The sequence below is a fragment of the Gymnoscopelus microlampas genome (genome assembly GCF_963454915.1).
Source record: "Gymnoscopelus microlampas genome assembly, chromosome: 20".
Lineage (NCBI taxonomy): Eukaryota > Metazoa > Chordata > Actinopteri > Myctophiformes > Myctophidae > Gymnoscopelus > Gymnoscopelus microlampas.
The window spans coordinates 29,738,528-29,765,089 of record NC_139957.1 but is presented as its reverse complement, the minus strand read 5'-3'; the positions used below and the strand labels follow the sequence as shown (position 1 = coordinate 29,765,089).

At 41.3% G+C, this 26,562-nt stretch overlaps 1 protein-coding gene across 4 annotated transcripts in view; it reads right to left on the bottom strand.

Moving 5' to 3' along the window:
• eml1 (EMAP like 1) overlaps nt 1-26,562 on the bottom strand; it is a 78,383-nt gene that overhangs the window by 15,572 nt on the left and 36,249 nt on the right. For 3 of the 4 annotated variants that reach the window (XM_084043879.1, XM_084043876.1, XM_084043877.1), the window contains exons 2-7: nt 18,685-18,867; nt 13,369-13,507; nt 8,775-8,903; nt 8,393-8,421; nt 5,834-5,860; nt 826-955 (exon numbers count right to left, since the gene is read on the bottom strand). In XM_084043879.1, coding sequence (XP_083900005.1) covers nt 826-955; nt 5,834-5,860; nt 8,393-8,421; nt 8,775-8,903; nt 13,369-13,507; nt 18,685-18,867 — 637 coding nt within the window. The remainder of the gene's footprint in view (nt 1-825; nt 956-5,833; nt 5,861-8,392; nt 8,422-8,774; nt 8,904-13,368; nt 13,508-18,684; nt 18,868-26,562) is intronic. The other variant, XM_084043878.1, reaches the window with a different exon arrangement.

Below are 26,562 nucleotides of genomic sequence, written 5' to 3'. Positions count from 1 at the left end.
ATTCATGTACATATCACATGTTATGTATAATGTTCAACCATGAAATATCAGTTGAGACTATAGAGATCGGTGCTTTTCTTATCAAATTAAACGTTTATTTGACCTTTTTTTCCCACTCAGATTTACCCCTCTGGATCTCTGCTAGACTGAACATGCTACATCATCTTTATCTTTCCTTTCAAGATCCCAGAAATATTGTTGCTTGCCTACCCAAAATAATCTGCCAGTGAAATAAGATAAAGAAAGAAAGAAAGAATATAAGACGACAAAAATACATGATATGAAGGAAGCAGAAACTGCACAGGTAGAGTTGGTGATATGGTTGTGTTCAGGTTCTTACTGAAGGCAGACAGCAGAGCTAGGTGCAGTGACAGCGAAATGAACATGTGAGCAGATCTACGCTGACAGGCAACATGGTGGAGATGATACATTCATAGCTTCCCCTCTAACTGTATCAATCTGGGCCAATTTGGATTTCCTTCCTAGACAAAATTGCTTTCAACTTTCCCAACCCAAGAGAGAAATGTATTCAAACTTTTTTTAAACTACGAAATCCAGGCAGAAGATCTAACCTAAGTGGAATGTTAATGTTATACGTGCCCTAGGCCAGCACCACATCCCCAATGCAATTGGACTTGGGGGGGCTACAATAATATCTTCTGGCGGACATTCCTTGCCATGGCTCTTTTTGATTCATGAAGCCATTGTACCTTGTTATGATTATAATCATCACATGAATTTGATATAGGTGATATGAACATACACTCAAAGAGGCATCGAGAGATGACTCATGATAATGAACCATTAAAACCAGTAGAAGGATACACCCAGTCCAGTTTGAGTTTATTGCTGGGCAGGTCAGCTCTGGCCTCCAGGCAGTAGGAGTCCACCACATCTTTGGGCATGAACATGGTGATGGGACGTCCCTTCAAATACATTTTCACATAACCTTCCTCTAGAAAGAGCAACAGACACAGTCAGTGAGGTGACACTCAGGCCAGTCACGATGGCATCAGACAGCATATACAGAGTAGCATTAATGATTAGTGGAATCATGCAAATTTTCATTGAATTTGATTATTAATTCCGTTAAATTGCAGACTTTGACGTGTTAAAGTAACAGTGTGACATATAGGAGAATAATAAGATGTGCAATTGCATGACAATCACAAACCGTGTCAAACAGGGACAATGGTGACACGGGTGTAATGTGGTGTGACACAACATTAGAGAGAGAGATACAGGGAATTAACCACTTAAGCCCTATTTATTATTATTGTTTTAATTGTTAAAAACCTTCCTTGCCCATTCTGGCAAGAAATGGGGACACGCACTAGGGCTAAAAGTGGTTAATGTGCTATTGAGATGAGGTATATTTGAAGGACAAGAATGACAAAGTCTGCAAACACAAACCAAGCAGCTCTTTAATTTACTTTATTAGTTATTTCATACCGTATACAATATATAACAGCAAAATGTGCAAAAGGAACAGCAAACAGTTTGGAAATGTTATTAAGCATCACCCGTTTGAATATCCAGGTTATAACACAGGTTAAATAACCAATTAAGAATGCAGACATAAGCAGAGGAATGGAATTGTTATGGGAAAATAACCAACAAGAAACTAAAGGTAATTAAATGTTAAATGGACAAACATGCGTTTAAAACATGCTGATGTTGAGAAACAAAACTATGCAAGACAACACAATGGGAACAATAATGAAAAAAAGAAAAAATAATACAATTCACATACATTATTCATGTTGATATTATCTATCATAGTAATAACTACATTCAGACACAGTGCTTCAGAAATAAGAGGCTCTCTCGTTACGTCCCTCCCTGTGAGGACAACATGATGCTCAGTCACTTAAATGGTAATCTGTCAAGACGGATTACATGAATGATGACTAAGCATTTCTAAGTTTAATATACCAATTCCCAGTTTTTCCCTTCTTGTGTACCTGTTGCTGCTAACCCCTACAGTTGGTAACATGGGAGGGTGTATATGTTACAGTATGATTGGAAAACCAGTCAGATTGAAAAAGGAGCGCTCGCTTTCTTGGAAAGAAATGGCGTCTCGGAGGTACCGAGACTAGGGGCGGCGATGATTTACGATTCTGTCCCCATCGGAGCATAACTCGGATGGCGCCGAGTTGGCTGAAGGTGACTTCGCAATGCTCGGCACAATTTTCAAATTGCCAAACTAAAGTATATAGGTCTGAAGTGGTTGGTAATCAAAATCTAAATCTACAAAGTAACTTAAGTTTTCAAATAATTACAGTGGAGTCAAAAGTACAATATTTGCCTTTGAGATGTAGTGGAGTAGAATTATTGAAAATCAAAAAAGTAAATAAAAATACCTCAAAAGTGTACTTAAGTACAGTACTTGAGTAAATGTACTTCATTTCCACCACTGAAACTGGAAGACACTATCCCTCCAGTGGTGTGTTCTACCGTTACGCTGTATACGTAGTATACAGTGCAGATCTTTTTGGAAAAAAGTGTATACAGTCTACTAACCATTTCATCCATTGAAAGCGCGTATACCCACGATGTCGTGCAGGGAATTATCGTATATACTCCGAAAAAAAACTAGCACATACCACTGTATCCCTCCCAGTTGTGCTCCCCGCTGAACAGACCAACCTGTAGGAGTTGGCAGTGCAGCGACAGAGACCACCCTCCCCACCTGGCTTCCCACCCTCCAACATGGCCAACTGTGTTTGCTGGAGCGGAACCCAAAGTCACAGTGTTGGGCAGGAACTTTACCCCTGTGCCACCTGGATGCCTACTCAGTCAATTATTGAATTGCTATACTTCTTATACTGTACGTGTCACTCACACACACACACACACACACACACACACACACACACACACACACACACACACACACACACACACACACACACACACACACACACACACACACACACACACCTTGTTAGAATGGACAGAATGGACACATTGTAGATAATGGAAATAAGACATTTACCCATCTTCTGGGGACTCCACTGACAAATTCCAAATATCACCCTGCAGCTGTCAAAATCTCACATACTGTATCTCTGTCACATCTCACTATGTTGATACCTGACCACCACAACTGAACTCCAATCATTTGCAAGACTCTGTTAGCTATTTACGTGCAATATTCGGGATAAGTGTGTGCTGTGATTTGTTTTAACGGGCTGGTAAGAGCCACAGTATCACCACAAATATATATGTGTGTGTGTGTGTGTGTGTGTGTGTGTGTGTGTGTGTGTGTGTGTGTGTGTGTGTGTGTGTGTGTGTGTGTGTGTGTGTGTGTACAGTATACATGACTTGACATGACTCAGTAGCAAGACTCAGTAGCAGATCTGGAAATACTGGCTAGGAGATTTGATGGGGCTGCGATAGCTGGGCATGGGCATATCAAGGGGCGAATATGATGAGAGACTTCCCGACTTCGTCGGTGGGAGGGTCAAACTTGGGGTCTTTCTGAGCCCTGGTGCCCTGGCAGCGCCAGCCTTACTGCCCACGCTGGATTTAGCACAGCCTGCACTGAGGAGGTTGTGGGCTGACCGGGACGTTATGGCCAACGCGGCAGGACTGCAGCCGGCGCCGGTCCGTTTGGCAGAGCGAGTGAGGAAAATCTGTACTGTGACTATTGTAGAGTGGGAGTAGAAAACAAGAGGGGCATTGTGGGCAGGTTTGATACACGGGACCAGGCGGGCGGGCGGGGCGGGGCAGGGCAGGGGCCAGGGTGACCAGGAAGGTGAAGGGAAGAGGAGGTTGGTAGAATAATACCAGTTAGATGGATGTAAGAAGTGATGTTTTTGTTGTACATTATACATTATATTTCACTGCTACCATAACACATGGTGCTACGGAGACTAGTCATCTACAGGCGGCTAAGGGGTACTGACTTTAAGTAAGTGATTTTCTTTTGTTAAAATAACTGTTAAATAGCACTATATACTGATAGTAATCATTGCTGTAGAGTGTTTGTTCAGTAATAGGGGTCTCCCTATCTCTTCAACTCTTTAGTAAACAGAAAATGCATTTTCAGGTCAGGATACCAATTCTATCTAATCAGGATAGAGAACTCATACAGGAGGATATACAGGATAAACAAGTGAAACTGGAATGGATGACACAAAGAAAAGCTGTTAAATGGTACTCTCTCCTGATTGGATGGAATTAGCAAGCCACCTGAAAATGTTTTCTGGAGAGAGCCGGGGAGATGTGAAGACCCCTGTTACTGAACAAACGCTCTATAGCAATGATTGCTATGAGAACATAGAGCTTTAACTTTTTCACAAAAAATAACCAAAAATGTAACCAAAAAATATCACTTACAGTACCCTACCTTTTTAATGGGTCAACTTATTGAGCTGCAAAATGATGCGAAACTATTGCAATGAGTTTGTATGTATGTATGTATGTATGTATGTATGTATGTATGTATGTATGTATGTATGTATGTATGTATGTAATTATATACAGTACGTAATTATATACAGTACGTAATTATATACAGTATGTAATTATATACAGTATGTAATTATATACAGTATGTATATGTATGTATATGTATGTATGTATGTATGTACTCTATGTATGTCACTCTGTCTGCAAATTTGTCCACAAGAGGGTGCTGAAAATGCCAAATCACTCTACCAGACAACCCAAATGAAAGGCAATGAGCAAAGCAGCTAAACTATGCACAGCTGTAGGTTGCCCTGTTTACTGTGATTGTATAACAAAGCAATGTGGCAGATGTACTGTACATAATATGTTACATTTAACATAATGGCCACGATTAGTCTCACTCTACAAACCATCCTCTGTTCTAAATGGCTTTGATGTAAAGGACAGAATAATGACAGGATGACTTTTTCCAAGACTGAGAAATTAGGCGAAGCTCTGAGAGGGAATCACCATGGATTTTACTCCAGTGCTTTTTTTTCAGTCAGTGAGCTATGAATTCACTGCTGGGTCGATGCTCTGGGGCCGTGTGAGAAAATACGTATATCGCTAGCATAAAAGAAAGTGTCTGTCTGTCTGTAAACACATTAGCATCAGGGATAACTCCTTGTTTTGAACTGGAGCAAGTGTCTTTAGAACACAGCATTCAACACTTCTCAGAACACCAAAAAACAAAACAAATATGCGGAGCAGAGCGTTGGAAACATTTGTGCTGTTGCTATGGTGAGACAGAGACTAAATGGCCAAGTGCAATGTGGGGATGTAAAGCAAACACACACATCTAGCAAAGTGGCAGCGTGATCAATGTATACTCTGTCGTGCGCCAGTGTCACTCGCCGAAAACGGCTGATCTACAAGGTCATAGCTTGAAGATCGTCTGTTTTCTGGCCGCAACACCGGCGCGCATCCAAGTATAAATCAGGCTATGGTGACACGCAAGCACGCTGCGATCACTGCAAACAGCCACACAATTTGACAAACCACTCAGTGTGTGTTAGATAGTCTACTGGCGTGTGTATTAGTTCACTCAGGGAGGACAACTATCACAAACACACACACACACACTCGTTGTCAACTCTCCCCCGTCTAGGGACAGCTCTCTGTGTATTGCATCACTTGAAATATCCAAGGCCTGCAATATTCTAGCAACAAGTGCCAGTCAACGGACAGGGAAAAAAAGAGAAGATACGATTTGGAACATCAAATTCAGTATCCCCGTCCTAACCTCAGTCCATGGTTCAAAGTTGAGGTTATGCAGGGCATTATATTGGCCTTGTGAGTGCAGCAATATTCACAGAGCTGTGGCCAGGAGTTTTAAGCTGGGTGGGGGCTGGTGGGGGTGGGGGTGGGGGGGGCCTACCTTTGCAGTGGGTCACACGTCGTGTCCCTTGTGAGGTCAGAGAGAGACAGAAGGACCAGGTGAGGGTTCAGATGGCTTCCTCACTTTCTGGTCTGTCCTAACAAAACGTTTTCTTCACGTTTCCTGGTGTTAATGAATGATTGGCTTTTTCTTTAATAGTCTTTATTTCAGTTATGTTTCTTTTCATGTGTGATGGCCCGGCTTTCTCTGTTCCCATTATGGTAAGACATGTTGAATTTTAACCAATTAAAACCTGGTGTGACTATTTTTGGATGCTAATTTGTTGTGAATTATAATAATAATTATTTAAAAATGAGTTAATAGAGAAAATAGCTGATCTACAAGCTGTTAGATTGTACGGTAGATCGGTTATTTTCGCTAGTTGTTGTACAAAGAATAAATTTGGGTTTAAAGTGGTTAAATACTGTGCCTTTTTTCTGGGGTCACCACCTCTAGGTAATGCAGAACCCTTGAAGCTAATTGTTTCCCAGCTGGTAATGGACAGACTAAGCATTTCTACTTGACCTGAAAGTTTGACCCTATCTATCACCTTGACATAAACTACCTTTATCGCTTTTTACAAAAAGCACACACATTTGCAACATGTCAAATATATTTGCTACATCACTCTTCACATGGCTGCACACCACTGAAACATGACTAACTCAAACATATTTCTGAATCTTTTTATAGCATTATTTCATAATGCCCCCTTCAATCTGTGGACAGATCGCATGTAAGCATAATCCTGACAGGGCCAAGGCCAACTGTTCCAATTATCCATTTCTACTGGTTAAGTGTATTCTGGTGGTTGTTTATGTCCATGGCACAGCACTTACTGTGCAGCTTTGCAGGAGATAATAGGTCTGCAAATCGATTCAAATGTCCATGAAGCGACATGTTAATTATCTCTTCAGCATCAGCATTCAAACACAGATAGCAAGGGTAGGGGTCATGGCCTTAGGGAGACCTAAGGGCCCATTTACTAAACAAAATTATAGGAATGTTCCCATGGAAGGAATCTAGACATCAGAGAGGTCATGTGATAATGTGTGAATCACTAAACTGCATGGACTCCTTTCACATGAACAGCTCCAGCATTAATTACATCGATGTTGAAGGGCTACACAGTTTTAAATACTGATTTTATTAAAAAAATATATATATAATAATAAAATAAGAATAAGAATATTAATAAAATAATAATAAGAATAATTTAGTCCCCACTCCTTGGTATTTTTTGTCACTGCACATTTGCACATAATGTGAAATTTGCCACGCATCCTAAATATTAAAGCAGTAACAGTTAGGGGTGTCTTGCTCACGGACACTTAGATACGGTACATAGACTTGGCGAGCCAGGGTGAGAGGGACCTTCTGATTGACCGGAAGGACTCTCTCTACCCATTCAGCTATGGCTGTCCTTGGTCTGAGGTTATCCGTTTAATTTACCAGGCTTTAGATAGCTTTATATATGTGGCTTAGGCATGCAAGAATCAGTCACTGGACAAAATCAGGGGGTTTGGTAGAGGCAGCGGGTCAGAAAATCTTGGAGAAAAGACAAACTGCATTACAATCTGGCTCTCCAGGACACCACTGTATGACTTCAGACTAAAAAACAAAAAAAAACAAAAGGCAGGTGTATAAATCTAATGGAAACAGGAATTCCATTTACTAACAGATCAATAACATGCTGGAAGATGGAAATTTGAATCAATACTCATCTAATTTCCTATTCAATGACATTGTTTTGTGCATGTTTTTTGTTCTTTTCCTCCATTTAGAAAAGTGGGTTAGTCCTCCACTCCAGTGCACATCAATGAGAATGCCACATAGATCACAGATCATTCTTCGACAAGAAATCTCTTTCTACTCTGTTTTGTCTCTCTTTACAAACTACTACTCAACCCCTATTAAATATATGACTCAAATATAGGGCAAATGATCAGCCAAACATCCACAGGCACAGCTGTACCATATTGTGTATTAAATTGTATTTTTAGTGTTCAAAAGAAAAGAACAGACTAATTCATGAGTTCAACACAAACATTTACACAGGTCTTATGCCATTACAGAACGAAACAAAAACACTGGTTTGAGAATCGATGAATGAATGATTTTGTGAGATTTGGAAGAGCAGGGTGAAGTTGATTGGTTAAGAATGGATGATGGCTAATGGGTTAAAGGATGAGTGTTTTGAAGGAGATGTTCAAGAGACAAAACCGCATCACTTAAAAATCTCTCAGTGGTCGTCTGTGTGTGCAACAATCTGTTCATGGTCTGGTTTAGCACACAATGATTCTAATTGCAATTGACACCAAACGTCGGACACTTGTAAAACGTCAATGCGCCATTATTCATCAATGCGCACAAAATCATTAGCGAGGTAAAATGTCTTAATTTTTTTACTTTCGTAATTCTTCAAAAGAAATTAAACATCTGACTCACACATTCGGCCACTGAGAGTTTGGTTAACTGTAGAAAGAGTAAATGGTACCATAGCACACTGCTACCGTAGTCTTTGGGATCAAATATCTGAGAAGGGGTTGTGGGTCTTACCTGCATTGAACACAGGATCCCTCTGTTTGCTGTAAAGTGAAACAGAAATGGAGAAAGCGACAGACCGGCATTAGTCTGGTGTAATAAAAATAATTTTTGGTTTAAAGTTGCCAATAATTTGTCCACCTTTTTCTCTGAATTTAGTCGTTATACCAATTCCTGAATGCCCCACACATGTCACTACTCGAGCCCTACTGGTGCTTGTATGGACGCCCGGCCAAGCCGGAGGCACTGCAGAGGATTTGAACCCTAGTCTCCCCGATGGTGGACAGGAACTTTACCCCTACGCTACCCGAGGACCAAGGTGTATTGGTTTACATTAAATTACATCTAATTGTCTAAATATTATAAACGAATGGCAAACAGCTTTTGGGTAGCTTACCTGTCACTTCGCTTGCCGCTGGAGTTACTGCCGGTGGACCCGGCGCGGGTTCGGTTGCTCTTGGAGTCACCCGAATCCTTCCGTGTGAGAGTTCCCACGTGTTCATTTGAGTTGGCTCTCCTCACAGTGCTGCGGCACAGAGATAGTGGACAGATGTTTAGAGTGTGTGTGTGTGGAGGGGGGGGGGGGGGGTGGAAGATAGGGAAGGTAAGAGAAATAGGTCATGTAACTACCTGACACTACTTTTCTAAAAATGATTTTCTCATCCAAGCAACATACAGTAGCAGTTAAATTAAAAGATTCATTGAGTTATTTTAGTTACTTATTATTATACATTCAGCTTGACAGTCTCTTTGATAAGGGAACTTAAGCCATATGACAGATTTGTCTGAAGCGGTTATGAATTATAGAATGAAAAATGGCATGGAGAGATAAGAACCCACAGAAAGGAACTTCATTACAGGCAAGGTCAGTCAAGGAAAAGACCAGCCCACAAGTATTATGCCCTTTACTGGACAAATCTCTATAGTGCTGGGAGAATAAGAGAGAGGTACAGAGAAGGCGAGGATACTGTAGATTTTATATTTATATCACAATATCTTCTTCTTTCTTTTCCTAAAAGTCATGTGTGGTGGAGAGTTGGTGGACGTGCTAACAGAACCTTTGCAAGCCTGAACATCAGTAATGCAGACAGGCTGCTCATTTACCATTTACACAAAGAAAAGCCCCCATCAGCAGTCCATTGGCTGGTAGGCCCACTCACACCTAATCCATCCCACCAGAGCCAAGTCCATTCAAACCACTGGGTATGGCTGCTGATGCTGTCCCTTTTACAACTGTGGGCGAGTGACCGAGTGAGTGAGTGAGTGAGTGAGTGAGTGAGTGAGTGAGTGAGTGAGTGAGTGAGTGAGTGAGTGAGTGAGTGAGTGAGTGAGTATAATAAAGAGAGAGAGAGAGAGAGAGAGAGAGAGAGAGAGAGAGAGAGAGAGAGAGAGAGATCTTCTTTGTATTCTGTTTTGTTTTCACCATGAAGAACCATACAAATCATTTGGGAAATACAGTACAGTATTTATGCCAATATTTATTGGATTGTGAGCAATCCACAACAGTCCAGAATAATCCTATTCATAGACTGAAGTACACAAATGCTGTTCCAGTTAATGAAATTAGACAAGAAAAGAATATACAGTATTTGTTGTTATTGATGATGGAGGTGGTACTTGGTCATTCTGTTTCAGGGACTTGAGTAAATAATAGGTGAGTGATGAAAAAACACATCATTAACCACTTAAACCCTATACTTCGTTGACTGGTCCGGAGTCCCCCGGGCTACCTTTTTTTTTCTCCTTCTACACCAAATATCTTCGCTGAAAATAGCAGATCTACAAGCTCACAACGTGTAGGGTTGTGACATGATCTGTTATTTTTGCCAAATGCTCGCCCCAAGAATAGGGAAGCTAGGGTTCGTGTGGTTAAAGCAGTGGTTCTCAAACTGGGGTCCTTGATGCGGTTCCATGGGGTCCCCAGCTAAATCAGTTGATATGGCATCAAAATCACTTTTAACCACTTTAACCCTATTTCATACTTCAGCTAAACAAAAACCGATCTACAAGCTCATTTCTGAGCTCATTTGTGTGAGCTTCTAGATCGGCAAAATTGTTAAAAAACATAGAAAAGAATGAACAATTTTAACACCACAAATCTTCTCTTTTGGGGTCCCTGGCACAAAATGTTGTACCCCATCTTTTCAGATGGGGGTCTGCGGCCAAATACATATCAACTTAGGGGTCCTTGGCAAGAAAATGTTTGAGAACCACTGGGTTAAAGAACATTAACCCATTAAAACCGGGAACGCATCTGTGTAACCACTAAAACCATTATTTTATACTTTGGCTATTCAAAAATAGCAGATATACAAGTGGTGCCGCGCTATGAGCTTGGAGATCTGCCATTTAAAAAATCGTGAATATATCATATCGCAATGGCAAATCTTTGAATATATATATTTTTAAAGCAACATTTTTAAACTAAAATCTTTGCTTCTGGGGGTCCCTGAAACAAAACATTTTGAGATGGGGGTCCGTGGACAAACACATATCTAAAAATGTTTTCTAAATCCTAACAGTATGTTGCTATATCAGTGGTGCTCCAACTTTATTGGAGTTGGAGCACTTGTATATCTGCTATTCGGGGCTTGTATATCTGCTATTCTGAAAATGACACAGATGCGTTCTCGGTCTTAAAAGGATCCCTGGCTAATATGCCAAATATACCGTATTACATTATAATTGCCCTCTATAACTAAAATATTTTATTTTAGAAACAGTTCATCTTTTACTCAAGAGGGGCAATGCCCGTCGCAAGTTGATGATGTCATTTGTCCATGTGTGGTCCAGCCCTATGTAATTTATGGAATGCATGTACAAAATAAACATTTAAAATATTGATCTGATGCTCATATTAACCTTAGGAAGTATTACTGTAAGTTGTTTTTGATTCTCAGACGCATTCCATAAATTACATAGGGCTGGACCACACATGGATAAATGACATCATCAACTTGCGACGGGCATTGCTCCTATTGATTTAAAGATGAACTATTTCTAAAATAAATAAAATATTAAAGGTGTTTTTAATTTTCCATTTTAGTTATAGAGGACAATTATAATGTATTAAGGCATATTTGGCTTATTAGCCAGAGATCCTTTTAATGGATTAAGTATGGGGGTAAGGATGTCAGAGCGTGACCAAGTATATTCAGGAACATTCTCACCTGAGGGGGAAGTAGAGAAATCTGGCAGGGCCAGACAGAGAAGACAGACTGGACAGAGTGACAGCACATCACAATGTAGGTGGGTAGGATATGTAAATGTCATGGAAGAGAGCAGGGACATTAGACATGCAGGAGAGGGAGCGAGGGGATAAAATACACCACTTAAACCCTCTGGACCAGTGTTGCCCACAACAACAATGGGTATACATTTGCCTTTAAGCACCATCAAGTAACATCAAGTAACATCTGCGCCATGATTGCCTCTTGATTTGAGTAGTTCCATCTCATCAACAGCTCTTCTGAAGGCAAATTATGTGTTATTATTGTGTGTGTGTGTGTGTGTGTGTGTGTGTGTGTGTGTGTGTGTGTGTGTGTGTGTGTGTGTGTGTGTGTGTGTGTGTGTGTGTGTGTGTGTGTGTGTGTGTGTGTGTGTGTGTGTGTGTGTGTGTGTGTACATGCGCACGTCAGTGGGTGTGCGTGTGCTGTGCGATTTCTAAGCTCCTCTGATCGAGTAAATATTGGAACATCGAGAGCAACACAAACACAACCACTGCCCTACAAACAGAGACCCTTCATGAACTCCTTTCATGACCAAACACACAACCGGTAATGGCTTAGAAAGTGACAAGCAAGTCAACAAAATGTATTTTATTGAGCAGAGAGCTCAAAGGCCACGGAACCATAGAACATAAACTAAAAGATACATAATATTAAATTCATATAAATATTACTAATAGAGGGAGAAGACATTTTAACAAAGCTTCTGTTGACAGATAGAAGCTTTAGCGAAAATCTAACCAGTCTACTGAAAACCAGACAAGCACAAATGTCAGTACTGGCTCAGATTGCCTACAAGAAGCAAATAGCTGGCACACAGAGAAATGCCTCAACAGAATCACACTGACATTTCCTATTGCACATTAATATTAATATCTGTCCTGGTGTATCTATGTACATCTCATTGTTCTATTGTAGCTATTCATTTAGATTATACAGGAGATGTCACTGGCTGCATTCCATAGAACAGGACATACTGTAGCTGTTTCATTGTTATATTCCCCTTGTTCCATTCTGCATCATCAGAGAAGCTCAGGGATACATTTTGGGATACATTCCTGGTTCCCAGGGATCCCGGTCCCTGATAAATGTACATGTTCCGCATAGGGAATAAACAAGGATGCATTGGAGGGAACTGCAATCTGAAATGGAATGGGTCCCTGCTCTCTCCTCACGGTCATCTGATTATGATAATTCCAGTGCCAGTATGATGACAGTGATGGGAACAAGACCGTTGTTCCCCTGACAGACAAGATTGATAACCTGTGCTCTCCGTGAACACACACACATACATGCACACCCACATGCACACACATTAATTCAATCTATAGTCTTGAAGTGACTCTGAATGTCAGGACAGGAGCATAGATTATGATGACAGCACTGCCTCAGTGCTTATCAGCCATGTTAAATGTCAGTGGCTGTGGCATTGAAAAGGCTATCAAATGGGACAATGTATGACAGGGGCTATATCAGATGTTGCATACAGTACATGACAAATTCCTCAGGGACCTAAATGGATGTGGTCATCTGAACAGAACATGTCTGCTATGATTTTAATACAGCATAGTATTAACACCTAGTAATAAAGACTATTAATTTAGATGTCTGGGACATGAGCTGTAGCGGTTGCTGAAACATTGATATCCCACTCATAACAAGTCATGACTTCTCTAATAAATCTGAAGACTAGATAAGTGGATGTCTTGTGAAAAAAAGAAATAAAAAAACGATTCATTTTGAGTGTGGATCTCCTCTTCTCACCTCTTGTTGGTTGGCGTGGCGACGTCCTTCCGGGAACCGGATCCGGACGGGGATGGGAGGGTACCACTGCCTTTCTTTGGTAGGACTGTCCCGTTGTTCACTGTGGGCCGCAATGGCAGGGTCGCTATCATTGGCCTGGCTAGAAGAGGAATAACCCACAATTCACATTAAACGGTTGGAACATTCATTTGACCACTTACTGACTGTACCTATTGGTGCTCACTTGTGTGTGTGTGTGTGTGTGTGTGTGTGTGTGTGTGTCTGTGTGTGTGTGTGTGTGTGTGTGTGTGTGTGTGTGTGTGTGTGTGTGTGTGTGTGTGTGTGTGTGTGTGTGTGTGTGTGTGTGTGTGTGTGTGTTTTTTTGTGCTTGATTGAGAGTTGCTGAAAGAGTTGCTACAGAGTATAATATGATACTGTAAGAGAAAACTCTCAGTTAGCACAAGACCATGCTGTGGAACAGACTGAATGAGATATTGATAGAAAAAATATTTCATTTTCAGTAAGTGTCTCTGTTCTTTGAATGTATACCATGTTTTCCATCATTGAAAAAAGGGTATTTTGACCACTGAGATTGTCTTTGTGTAAAAGATTCTGAATTTTAATTAATCACGTGTGAGGGACTAATAAAGATAAATGAGTACGTTGAATGGCCTCTGCTCTATAAATGCAGTGACTGCACTAGGTTATCTGTCATACGTTTCATTACACCCCTAAACACATGTACACACACCTACACACACATAGCTCCATCCATCCTAACTAAATTACAATTCCAGTTCTACCACTGCAGAATAACTACTAGACTACAAGATTAGGGAGCAAGGTAGGTGTGTGTGTGTGTGTGTGTGTGTGTGTGTGTGTGTGTGTGTGTGTGTGTGTGTGTGTGTGTGTGTGTGTGTGTGTGTGTGTGTGTGTGTGTGTGTGTGTGTGTGTGTGTGTGTGTGTGTGTGCGTGCGTGCATGCGTGCGTATGTAGGTCGTGCAGAACATTGTTTATTAAATATTTAACACTGCAGATAAACCTCCGTGAGAGTGTGTGTGTGTGTGTGTGTGTGTGTGTGTGTGTGTGTGTGTGTGTGTGTGTGTGTGTGTGTGTGTGTGTGTGTGTGTCTGTGCGCGCGCGAGTGCAGCTGTGCGGTTACATAAAGGTGCGTGTTTGTGTATGGATGTGTGACCAAAACAACAGATGATAAATCAGATGAGGCTCAAACAGTGGGTGGTACACAGCAGAGAGATCAGGATCATAGAGAAAAAGGAATTCAGAAAGTGTGCACGTGTAGCCGGGTTTTAATACATGCTTGTGCCTGTAGGCATAGTTACAATTTAGGCTAGGCAGGAGCCTCTATACTTGTTTTTGTATCCGAGTTGTACTCAGATTCGTACTTGGTACTTCACTAGATGCGCTGTGAGCTTGTAGATCGGCGGAGACGAAGAGACTTGGTAATGCTAATAATAACAACAATTTGGTCCTCACTCCTTTGCGGCATTTGTCACTGTACATTAGATTTGCATATACAGTGAAATGTGTTCTCTGCATCCTAAGTATCAGGAGCAGTGAGCAGCTACGGAGGCAGCGCTCAGGGAGCAGTTAGGGGTTCAGTGTCTTGCTCAGGGACACTTTGACTTTGGTTTCCCAGGTGGCCTCTCTCTACCCATTCAGCTATGGCCGCCCCTTATCTCTGGTGAACCTTCACGCCACAATAGGGATACTGGGGTTTAAGTGGTTATAAGATGCTCTTATCCAGAGAGACTTACTTAAGTGCAACATCAGAGTAAATGGCATGAACCCTAGTCAACACATTACGGTAAATGGTCACGTAAGACGAGTGCAAAGAAAACAATATAGTGCTTTAAAGTACCCATGATACCAGGTAAAGGTCAAATAGCATATGTCTAAACAACATCTAAACGGTCTAAAGAACATTCTTAGCATTTGTGGTCAAACGAAAACAAAGTAACATAACATGTCAACTTGTCAAGTAACAAATATATACCTGCATAGTATATAATATAGAGTATTATTCAACTTAGCATAACTTGCATCTGTCAAAATTGGCAACAAGAAGTAATACAAGGAATGAGGACAGAACATGGTGAGGTAAAGTCTGAATAAGTGAGTTTCCAGAATGCTGTGGAAAATGGGGAGTCACGCTGTATCCATCCATATTTACCCATGTGACTGAGTTATCTAGCAAGCCGCTAAGAATAATGTATTTCTTTCATCCAAATGTCATGGGAAGTGGGCAATCCTGACCTGGGCAATATGCAAGAAGATACATATGGAGACATGAAATTCTTTAAGCCGTGCTTGATTGAATGTTTGTGTCTTTCAATAGCCTTACCGGTGAATATGTGAACATCAAAGACAAAGACACGCCATCACCACATGTGTTATGTATTTCACCCCCACCTCTGGTGCCATGCACAGGGACATGACAGAAATTAATAGAACGTATAAAAAAAAATCATCATTATCCATCATTATCATCATAGGTGCAACAAACGGAGGTTGCAGACATATAGTAAGTGTTTACATGAAACGGGTATGGTAATGGCAGTGTGTAGTTTGTTGATTAGTAACATCCGTTACGGTGTCATACTGTGAAAGCCAGAATTTGTCGTTTGCTTTCACACAAATATGATATATAAATTATACATATTGTCGCTGTCGGGTGGAAACCTTGTACGTCCCAAACTGTTACTTTTCAGAAAATGGAAAAAAGAACCTGTGTACTAATAGATCCAACGTTATTACTTAGACACTTTTCATTGGTGAGTTATTTATAAAAGCCACAGACAGACTTAACCACTTTGAAATGTCAAAAATAGCAGATCTTGTAGATCTACTTTTTTCTGTGACACTGTAGTAGGGCATTAGTTTACAAAAAAGTAATATAACATATTGGAACTTGAAATATGGAGATACAAGGTTTATGCCCGACAGCAACGGTATATAGATTATCATCTGGACATTCATCTAAGCCAAGGTTGTCTAACCGATAGCTGATAGATGCAACCGGTCACAAGGTTGGCTACCAAGAGCTACGACGAATGCCTGGGCAATCAGATCATTTATTTATCACATATCCATAGCCCTAACTAGTCCCAAACATACCTAGAAAATAAACTTTGATAGTTCAGCGCATGGTTGCACTTTAGCTTGCACTGATTGGTCAGTTAATGTCATATTAGCCATAGAGCATAAATAGGCTATTTGGACATTTACGATCTACAAGCTCACAACGCATCGCACCGTGATGCACTGTGGGTTTGTAGATCTGCTATTTTCATCTATTTTCACAACATTTGGAATATTTAAAAACATTTTAAGAACACAAATCTTGTATGGGGGTCCCTGGAGCAAAATTATTTTCAGATGGGGGTCCGCAGCCAAATACAGGGGTCCTTGACCTGAAAAAGTTTGGAACCACTGTGTTATCACACTCTCTGTCCTTTTATCACTCCCCTGACCCAGGACAAATAAAGGCTGGGAATGTGTTAAATAGCTAAATATTATATTCCAAGTACTTGGCTTTTTACTCACAAGTGCCCGGTAATCACAGACTCACAGGCAGTGTGATATTTCAAGAATCATTATACAGTATAATGTTTCCTAGTGACATAATGTCTGACATGAGATTAGCGGGCAGTGATTCATCAGTACAGTATGTACAGTAGAAGGATCTGTGCACACACACACACACACACACAGCAGCAGCACTACAGCAGGCCTGATCAGTGCAAACAAGCTAGACAGGAGGCCTACCTGGCTTGCCAACATTGCTGTCAGCTGAGGGAGACTTTCTCATCAAAGCTGGGTCTACACATGTACACACATACAGTAGATACCACGAAATAACAACATAGCAAGGAGGAGCATGAGGGAAATTTAAAAGAAGAAATTTAAAAGGAGAAAGGGGGATTTGAAAGAAACATCACAGAGACAGAAATAAATGGAAAAAGTGAGAGGGATGGTGTTCCCGGGAGAATGTGCACGTTCATATTTCTGTTTTGTACATGCACGTGTGTGTGTGTGTGTGTGTGTGTGTGTGTGTGTGTGTGTGTGTGTGTGTGTGTGTGTGTGTGTGTGTGTGTGTGTGTGTGTGTGTGTGTGTGTGTGTGTGTGTCTGAGTTTCTGTGCATGCATGTGATACACTATTAAGAGGGCCGCAGCAGTACTGCTCTACCATTGCTCTACCCCTTGAAGGAGCAGTCTTATCATACTTTTTTAGGAAAAGCCTGCTGTCCTGAAACCTGTTGTTTGATTGACAATGTCTACAAGCAACATGACTTGTTATGAGCTCGTAGATCAGCTATTTTAGCTGGGGTTTTTTCTATTTTCAAAAAAGAATTAAGGTTTTTGAAAACGTGTTTTACTAACTGATATGCAATGTGATGAGTTGTGAGCTTGTAGATGTACTATTTTTTGTTATTTTTTAAAATCCTTGACAATTTTTGACAATATTTGACCATTTTGGCCCAAAATAAGGACCCCAGGTTGAAGGTGTTTAAGAAGTCCCGACGGCCGAAACATCATTTAAATGACAGAAAAACGTGGCATAATGCTGTCTGTGTTCACACTAGCGGTTACAAAAGCTACAAATGACCAAGCGTGGCCAGCTACTGTACAGTACAGTAAAAGCTGCCGAGTCGCCGTTGAAGTGTGGCTCAAGCCCCACTGCATAGACAAAAAGGGCAGGGTTAAATAGCACAGGGAACTGGCCAACGACAAGAATGAGTTCTTCTAGGTGTGAGGAGAGAGAAGGGGAGTGGAAATAGTGAAACAAAAACGTATGATTGATTGACGCTTCACTGCATCATTGGAACGCAGAACAAAAGTTGAAGAAATATTTAGATACTATCATACCAATATAACTTTCCATTCGCATTTGCATGTGTAACTATTCAATCTATAAAAAACGTTGTATCAGACTGTTCTACTCCACGGAAGGGGGTCCAGTCATAGACCCCCTACAGCTGCAATTTGTGTATGGAGACAATCAATAACACCAGCTCAACTTGTTTTGTAGCGCCTGTAACGCAGCAACACGTGTCTGGAGTCGCTTTGTATCTTCATGACATGTGGCTGACTTCCATTGAAAATGACTTGTAGCATGTTGCTTTGTTGCCACTAGTGTGAACGCAGCATGAGTGTGCAACACTTGTCTCTTACTTCTAGTGATCAGCACCTCATTGCAGCCCTTGGCTTGGTGTGCGTTACTGTGCCATTATACATGCGATCTTCAGTACACCACCATGCATACAATAATGAATGAATGAAGGAAGGAATTAAGGGATGAATGAATCAATGTGTTACCTTTGGTGGGCCCCCTGCGTGTGCCCATGGCCTGTTGCTCCTCAGAGTGGTTGAGCCTGCGGACCACATCGGCCAAAGCGGACTTTAAAAGCTGGATCTCATCCTCCTGCATCTGCACCCGCTGCTCCAGGGAGGCGATGCGGTCCGTCACTTCCATACTGCTAGCTGCTGATGCACTGTCATCTGACCACGAGACAGAGAGAGAGCGAGAGAGCGAGGGAGAGAGAGAGAGAGCGAGAGAGATGCCATTAGTTATGCACTACAAAGATTCATCGTCAAGTCAGCCATACTATTCTCCTTGGGGAATATTTTGCCGAACAGTGGACAGGAAAAGGGGACTATAGGGGAGAGAGATAGATCGAGACAGAGGGTTTATGGGAGGACTATATCAACCCATTTGAGACCAAGTTCATTATGCAGAAATGTTCATGTTTTGTCTGAGACGAGCCTGCAGCTTGCATACATGTCACCAAGGCCTCTGGCTTTTCTTTAAAAAACGTTTTATTCATGAACTATGCCTCGCTTTTCTATTTGCCAGTGCGCAATCACTCGCTCTCTCTTCTATCTGTATGCTTGTTATTCATTCATTTGTCTGTCTATTCGCTTGTTATTCAGCCTATCTACCGTCCTCCTGCATGCTTGTTATTTGATGCGTCTGTCTGTCCTTTGAGTTAAAAGTAGCTTAACACACCATTTTCACCTCTGCACCTGACACCCTGGTAGAGGCCAAGCAAGGGCCACCAGGGTCCACTTCATTAAAACACACACACACACACACACACACACACACACACACACACACACACACACACACACACACACACACACACACACACACACACACACACACACACACACACACACACACACACACACACACACACACACACACACACAGGGGGGGGGTATCCTCTATTAACACTTTGATGTCAGAGTGGCCTGATGAAATATTAATGTAAATCAGTGCTGTGTTTCCCTGCAGACTGGTAAGAACAGACTGATGCATTATGCATCAGTACCGCGCCAGCATCTGGTGATTAGGCTAAACTAACTAGCATGTTCCTCCTGATGAAGCTACACTGAACCCAAACAGCCTGCTGAGGTTAAGATTCATGACTCTTTTTAAATTTATATTTCTGGAACAAGTGAAGCGGAACAGTGCTCTTATTGTGCCAAATTGTTTTTTATTGAATTCAGGCAATCTGCTGAGGTCAAATGTGTGATTAGCTCTCTGCACTCTTTTGGATAAACAAAATATGCTTGGGGACCTGTGCTGCTGTTGCGCGTGTTCACTGCAGCCTATTATGCCAAATATAGATCGGCATATAAACTGAGAAATTTAAAGCTCTATTATGTCATTTTAGTGTGTGAATAAAACATTATTTTAGTAAGGTAATACAATATAACTTATACAAACGTGGTGGTTTAATTTGGTCTAACTCTTCTGTTTAGACGTTTAGATCCTGTGTCTAGGCTGGACATGCCCTTTGACACAATCCTGTTTCTGGTTTGTGTGCCGATACACTAATTTCACCAAACGATACGATACGATATTTGGCTCACAACTTCGATACGATATCGATACGATAAGCACTTTTTTTTATTATGAAAATATATGGGGGAGGAAAAAAGTAAATGCAAACAAATAATTCTGTTTTTGCATTATTCAGACATGCAAACTTGTAGCTTTTCAGTTACAATAGCCGTTTTCAATCCAAATAGGGCAATAGTGTGACACCTGACCCGAAAAAACCCCAACATGTTGTCACCCTTTTCACCTCGGGGCTGTTTGCATGCCTGATTATAATGATTGTAAAAAAAAAAAAAAAAAAATTCAAAACGATATATTTTTTCCCCAAAACGATACATATCGTCACGAAAACGTATCGCGATATATCGTGGGACGATATATCGGCACACCCCTAGGTTTGACACAAATGTTGACGTGGTCAACATTCTATCCGGGGTAGAACAGAAAAGTCACATAGTGCAGCTTTAACCAATGTTGATCATTTGAAAACTTGAAAATCTTATTAACCAATTAAGTGTTATTCCAAAACATTTGATATTGCATCTTGGAAATGAGAATGTTTGCCAGGAAGCAAACTGTCAGAGATTCGACTACTGATGCTCCCTGCAAGTCAATTAGTCTGCTAATCAATGATCAGGCTCATAAGTCACAGTAAATCCACCTAAAATTAGTTTACACATTTGCTATGTGGAAAACATACACATTCATCTCACACACATCAGGCCAAATAGCCTTTATCAGCTTATTTTATGAAATAGTTACTGATATACCGTATGTTACACATTATCTCACATGAAAATAGATTTAAACAGATTTATACTGATAATTCGAATACGACCAGCTACAGTTCTGTACCATATATTACTGAATATTACAAAAAGGATCTGAAGAGGTTTTTGGGAAAGGAATTTGGGTATCACTTGCCATGGGATAATGATGTAAAAAAGGATTATAATTGGGTTTTTGTTGTTGTTGTTTTTAAAATGTTCATATTTATGGCAATTCCATTAGCGAACAAAATGTCTTCCCGGTTTTGTCATGGGGAAAGCTCTTCTACATGAGACCAAATTGTAAATTAGCCCATTAAGTAGATGGGCTCATAGCAGGAAATGGTAATAATCTGAACAGATTCATAATGAGTGAATAAACCAATTACTGATGTGACAGGACACACTTGTTCAAAAGTGGGCACAACTCTGTGCACGCACGCACGCACACACACACACACACACACACACACACACACACACACACACACACACACACACACACACACACACACACACACACACACACACACACACACACACACACACACACACACACACCTCCAAACTGCTGTGTTTTTCTGACATCACTGTCAGTGTCACATGTGATTTATATTACACTGGGCAGACAAGAAGAGACACAGGTCTTACAGCAATGCAGCTTCACATCACGACATAATGGAGGAATCACCTCTAAATATAGGACTAGACGTGGCTAATAAGTGTTAAATGTATTTTAAAATTAATTCCTGAGTGTTAATTTAACCCAGAGAGAGTACAAATGGCAACCAACCATTTGGTTTGGGCATTTGTACACTCTCTGAGTTACAAATGAATCAATTAACACTGAGGATTTTACTGTGTACACAAGGTTCAATGGGGATTCCTTTCATAATATCAACCTTGACTGTGGATACAGTTTTATGTCTACATAAAAAAGGAAAGTCTCTGTTGAATATATACCCAAAATATATATCAATTTGGGGGTCCTTGGCACAAAGAAGTTTGAGAACAACTAAACTAAAAACACAGCGACAAATAATGTCCTCCGAGACAAAACGGTACATTAACAACACAACCGCCACCATGTCTCCTCACCTAAACGGTATATTAACACAACAACCACCATGTCTCCTCACCTAAACGGTATATTAACACAACCACCACCATCATCTCACCTAAAAATGTTTCTGTGGCTCCTTGTTTTTATCTATGTGTGCGGCGCGCCGGCACGCGGGAAAACACAGAGAACATCCCCGGAGACAAAACCTTTTTCTATCTGTTCAGCATCTGCCGTGGGTCTGGTCCTAACAGTGACACAATGACAGCATGGCACCATCAATCCCTGCAATACAATGACTGGCTGTCACAGGCCTGATTCCGCAGGACTGGGCTAATCAGCCCCAAACATGCCAGCGCCGAACAGCCTCTATCTGACCCGTTTCGACTCTCCAGCACATCAACGGCAAATTGGCAATCTAATGCCCGATTTATACTTAGCTGCGTACCATGTCGTGCACGGAAAATAGCCTATCTGTGAGCTTTTAGATCCGCTATTTCCGGGGTGTGACACTGGTGTGTTATCAGGCTTAACAGGGTAGAAAGTATCACACTTCAACATCAATTTACATCATTATCTTATGTCATCTAGGGACCTTAATAGTGGGGAAGGAAAATGGTTTGAGGCAAGCTTTCAAATGGAATCAGTCTCATCCTTCTGTGATGAATTGTTCAAGTTACGTGCAACAATGTGTTAATCCAGTGGTTCCCAACTTTCTTTTCCCTTGAAGCCCTCCTTCTTACATTTGACAAACGCTGGAAGCAATATTTTTGAAAGGGGTGCACTGAGGTGGCGGGCTTAATGGAAGTTGATATTGGATGGTGGGCATAATAGTTTGAGAGCTAGAAAAGCACGCTCCCCTGAGCACAGAGCTCCACCAGCCTGGGTTGCCTACCCAGGGCCCACAAAATTTGGAAAGTCATAGCCAATTGGAATGGAATTTGCTAAATGTAACTGATACAATTTGATCACATGACACCAGCGATAATACGTACTGATTTGTGTGTGGACACAATTTGTAGGAGTAGTAGTAAAAAGTGTGTTTTGAAGAAAACGTGAAATGGCGGAAAATCTAATCTGGCACAAATGACCGGGGCCTATATGTGGAGTTGCGTCATGATCCAAGGAATCTAAGGGGAAAAAGATTTTGATTGTACAACCTACAGTACGGTTCAGTAGTCATAGGCCAAAACGTGAATTGGTCTGTTATAGCGGCACCATGAGGCCAACTTGAAAGGTGCCTACAGGGATTATGCGTGCAAAGTTTCACACTGATCGGTCAAACCGTGTCTTAGATTAGTTGTTCATGTTCACAGAGAGACGGACAGACGGTCAGACAGACAGACAGACAGACTCAGAGGAGTGAAAGCATAATCCCTCGCCTTCGGCCATTCCGGCCTCTGGTGTTGATTGAACATTGTTGATGATTGAACATTGTGTTGATGAACAACTGGACTAAACTAATATTTATATTATATTTAATATTTACCTGAAGAGTGACCTTTACAAACATGGTTATAGCTGTGCTCTGTACATTAACATGCTATACATTTTCAAAAATAGCAGAAATAGCCAATCTACAAGCTCACAACACAGCATTTTGACCTAATTTTGACTTGATCTACGGTGTGAGAAATGTTCAGCTGGACTATACATTTGAATGGACGAAAAGCATCCGGTCTTGCCACTGTTGCAGTGCAGCACAAGGTGTACACCGTGGAGCTTGCGGCAACATGTCTCAGATTGATGTGAACATTTTTAACACAGTGTTGTTAAACTGGATGAGGTTGTTGAACGGGAAGAGAACATCCCCTTGACATTCCCTCCAGGCGCTGGAACCACACAGCTGTGCTAATAGAAGATACCATCTACATCTGGGGAGGGTGGCCTTATTGCAATGTGCTTTATGCATTTGCTGTTGACACCCACAGATGGTTCAAGTTTCTGGGACTGTTCCAGAGGGGAGAACCACTTTGTCTTTGTCTTAGGGAAGGCCATGTATATACAGTATATGGAGGACATAACTGGACGATAGATTTGAATGAAATCCACAAGTTGGACACCACCACAAGGGTCTAGTCTAGTCTTTAATTAACACCAGAGTCACTCCACCACCCGTTTCAAAATGCCGCTCAGCCACCATCATCGGGACAAAGATGTTTGTATTTTGGTGTACAGGAGTGCTGGAGTACGACAACATCAGAGATTTTGACACAGAGACCAACAGAAAATAACAGTCCATTATAAATAAATAAAAATGCTCACTGGCACAGATTCATAAAAGACAGATTACTTGAGCCATTAGGCTCTTACTGTATGTATGTTACAGTGGAACTGTTAATAAGAATGCTTCTCATTTGGTACCTGCACCATTAAAATTGGCACATTTTAATGAGTGTTTGTGATCTATAATGAGACGCAGTTAGGGTCTGATGTTCCAATATATAACTGTAGCTGTTGTTTAACGATAAAACGATAAAACGATGGCATGTGTGGCATATTTTAAGTATACAATTCTACTTCCCAAAAATAATTCAGTAGAGTTTGATGTAAAATCTGTTATGTGGTATTCAGTGAGAAGTTATAAGCAATAGAATAATAAAAAAATAATAATGTTTTCGCAGCAGAAACTTAGCCTAAATTTTTATTGGGTGAGGGGGGCGGTAGGGGCCTGTATTGAAAAAGGGGGGAGCTGGCCCACAAAAGGTTGAGAACCACTGATGTAGACCAATGATGAAAGGATGAAGGAAAGCAACTCTCCCACTACAGTAAGACTGTAGTAGAAATGTGTTTTCAGTTGACATTTTAAGATGTACTGTAGGCTGTTATAAGTAGGGGGATTCAAACTAGTAAGCCAGATAACTGGTCATTAATTTAGCTACAGCAACTATCTGCAAGCCACACCGTTATTAGACTATGTGTCTTGTTTTTTCTTTCTCTATGCTGTCTCTTTTCCAGTAACCTTGGAATACCAAAGGCTGACTTGTGAACCCTCTTTTCTTCACTTATCTGTCTGATAACCAACATGACAGAACATCTCCTAATGCACAATGACCCTGACATTCTGCTGCCTGTTAACCTTCCTCTGAGAGCCAGTGTTACTCAGTCTGGATGGACCACCTGCTCCCCTAAGTGTCAGACACTTCAGAAACAGTGATGCCAACGTGGAAGGAAGGCACGCACGCTTCCGCTTGTTTCCCCCCATTTTGCTGAGTCATACCTGACCTCACAGTTATCAATAATGCATGCACTCTCTCTCTCTCTCACACACACACACACACACACACACACACACACACACACACACACACACACACACACACACACACACACACACACACACACACACACACACACACACACACACACACACACACACACACACACACACACACACACACACACACACCTTAATCTATAACACATTTTATCAACCTACAGCACAGTGAGCTATACATGCAGCCACTGCACTCAGCAGCATACATAACCAGCTATCTTTCTAGCTGACTCATGCGTGCTGTGCACACAGACGTGCACAAATTCACGCACAAGCACACGCACGTACAGGAAGATGTTCAAAAGATTTTCTCTGTGGACTTTGGGGAAACATGCTATTAAGTCATCTGTCAGTATTACCATGTCCTCTCATACAAATGTGATTCTCTGCTCTGGAAGACAATAATACTACAGCAGGTGATTGATGCCTCATGCCTGTATTATATTTCCAACAGTCCAGAGGGGCCAAACTGACTGGGAAGCAGGTAGGCTACACTGTGCAGCACTGGGGGAAATTTCAAAAGTACAGGCATCGATTTATAGCCAGGCAGGGGATCAGAGCACCAACAGACTTCAGGAATTGGTCTGTTAGAACATTATGAATATCATGCCAGGGTTTCAATGCCAGCAAAGCGTTTGGTTTATACAGCAACGCTGATAAGCGGCAACATTACAATAATCTTGTTGCCGGGTGAAACACAGCTCAGATATCTATTCACCACCTGCCAAGTGGTTTTCACGTCATACTCATGACAGCAAAATCCACAAAACCAGGAAGGTGGAACTGTCACAGAGCTACTTGTTAACTGGGCTGACAATGACAGGTTATAGCTTCATGACAGTCTCTTCTACCAAGTGCAATGAGTCGCACTAGTTACATATACGGTATACTGTTTAAAGTTTGAAATGCTTGCTTCATTTAGTTGTGGTTTAGAGGGGTGGTAGCCTGACACTCGTTTCCATTTGTACACTCTCAGAGTTACAGACCTCTAAGGGTCCATTTGGAACCCCCTCAAGAAACCCTGAGGGTCCCTGGACCCCACTTTGAGAACCACTGGTTTAGAGGGACAGGAAACTGAGGGCAAAGAGATGGGGAAGGACACAGAACACAGCTCTCCAGCCTGGAATCAAACTTCGGACATCGCGATTATGTGGTTAATCTGGGTACCTGCCGGTGCGCCCAGAATCACAAACCGTATGACTTCAGATTGCTGCTGGCGTTTCACTGATGAGCCCATTAGAGA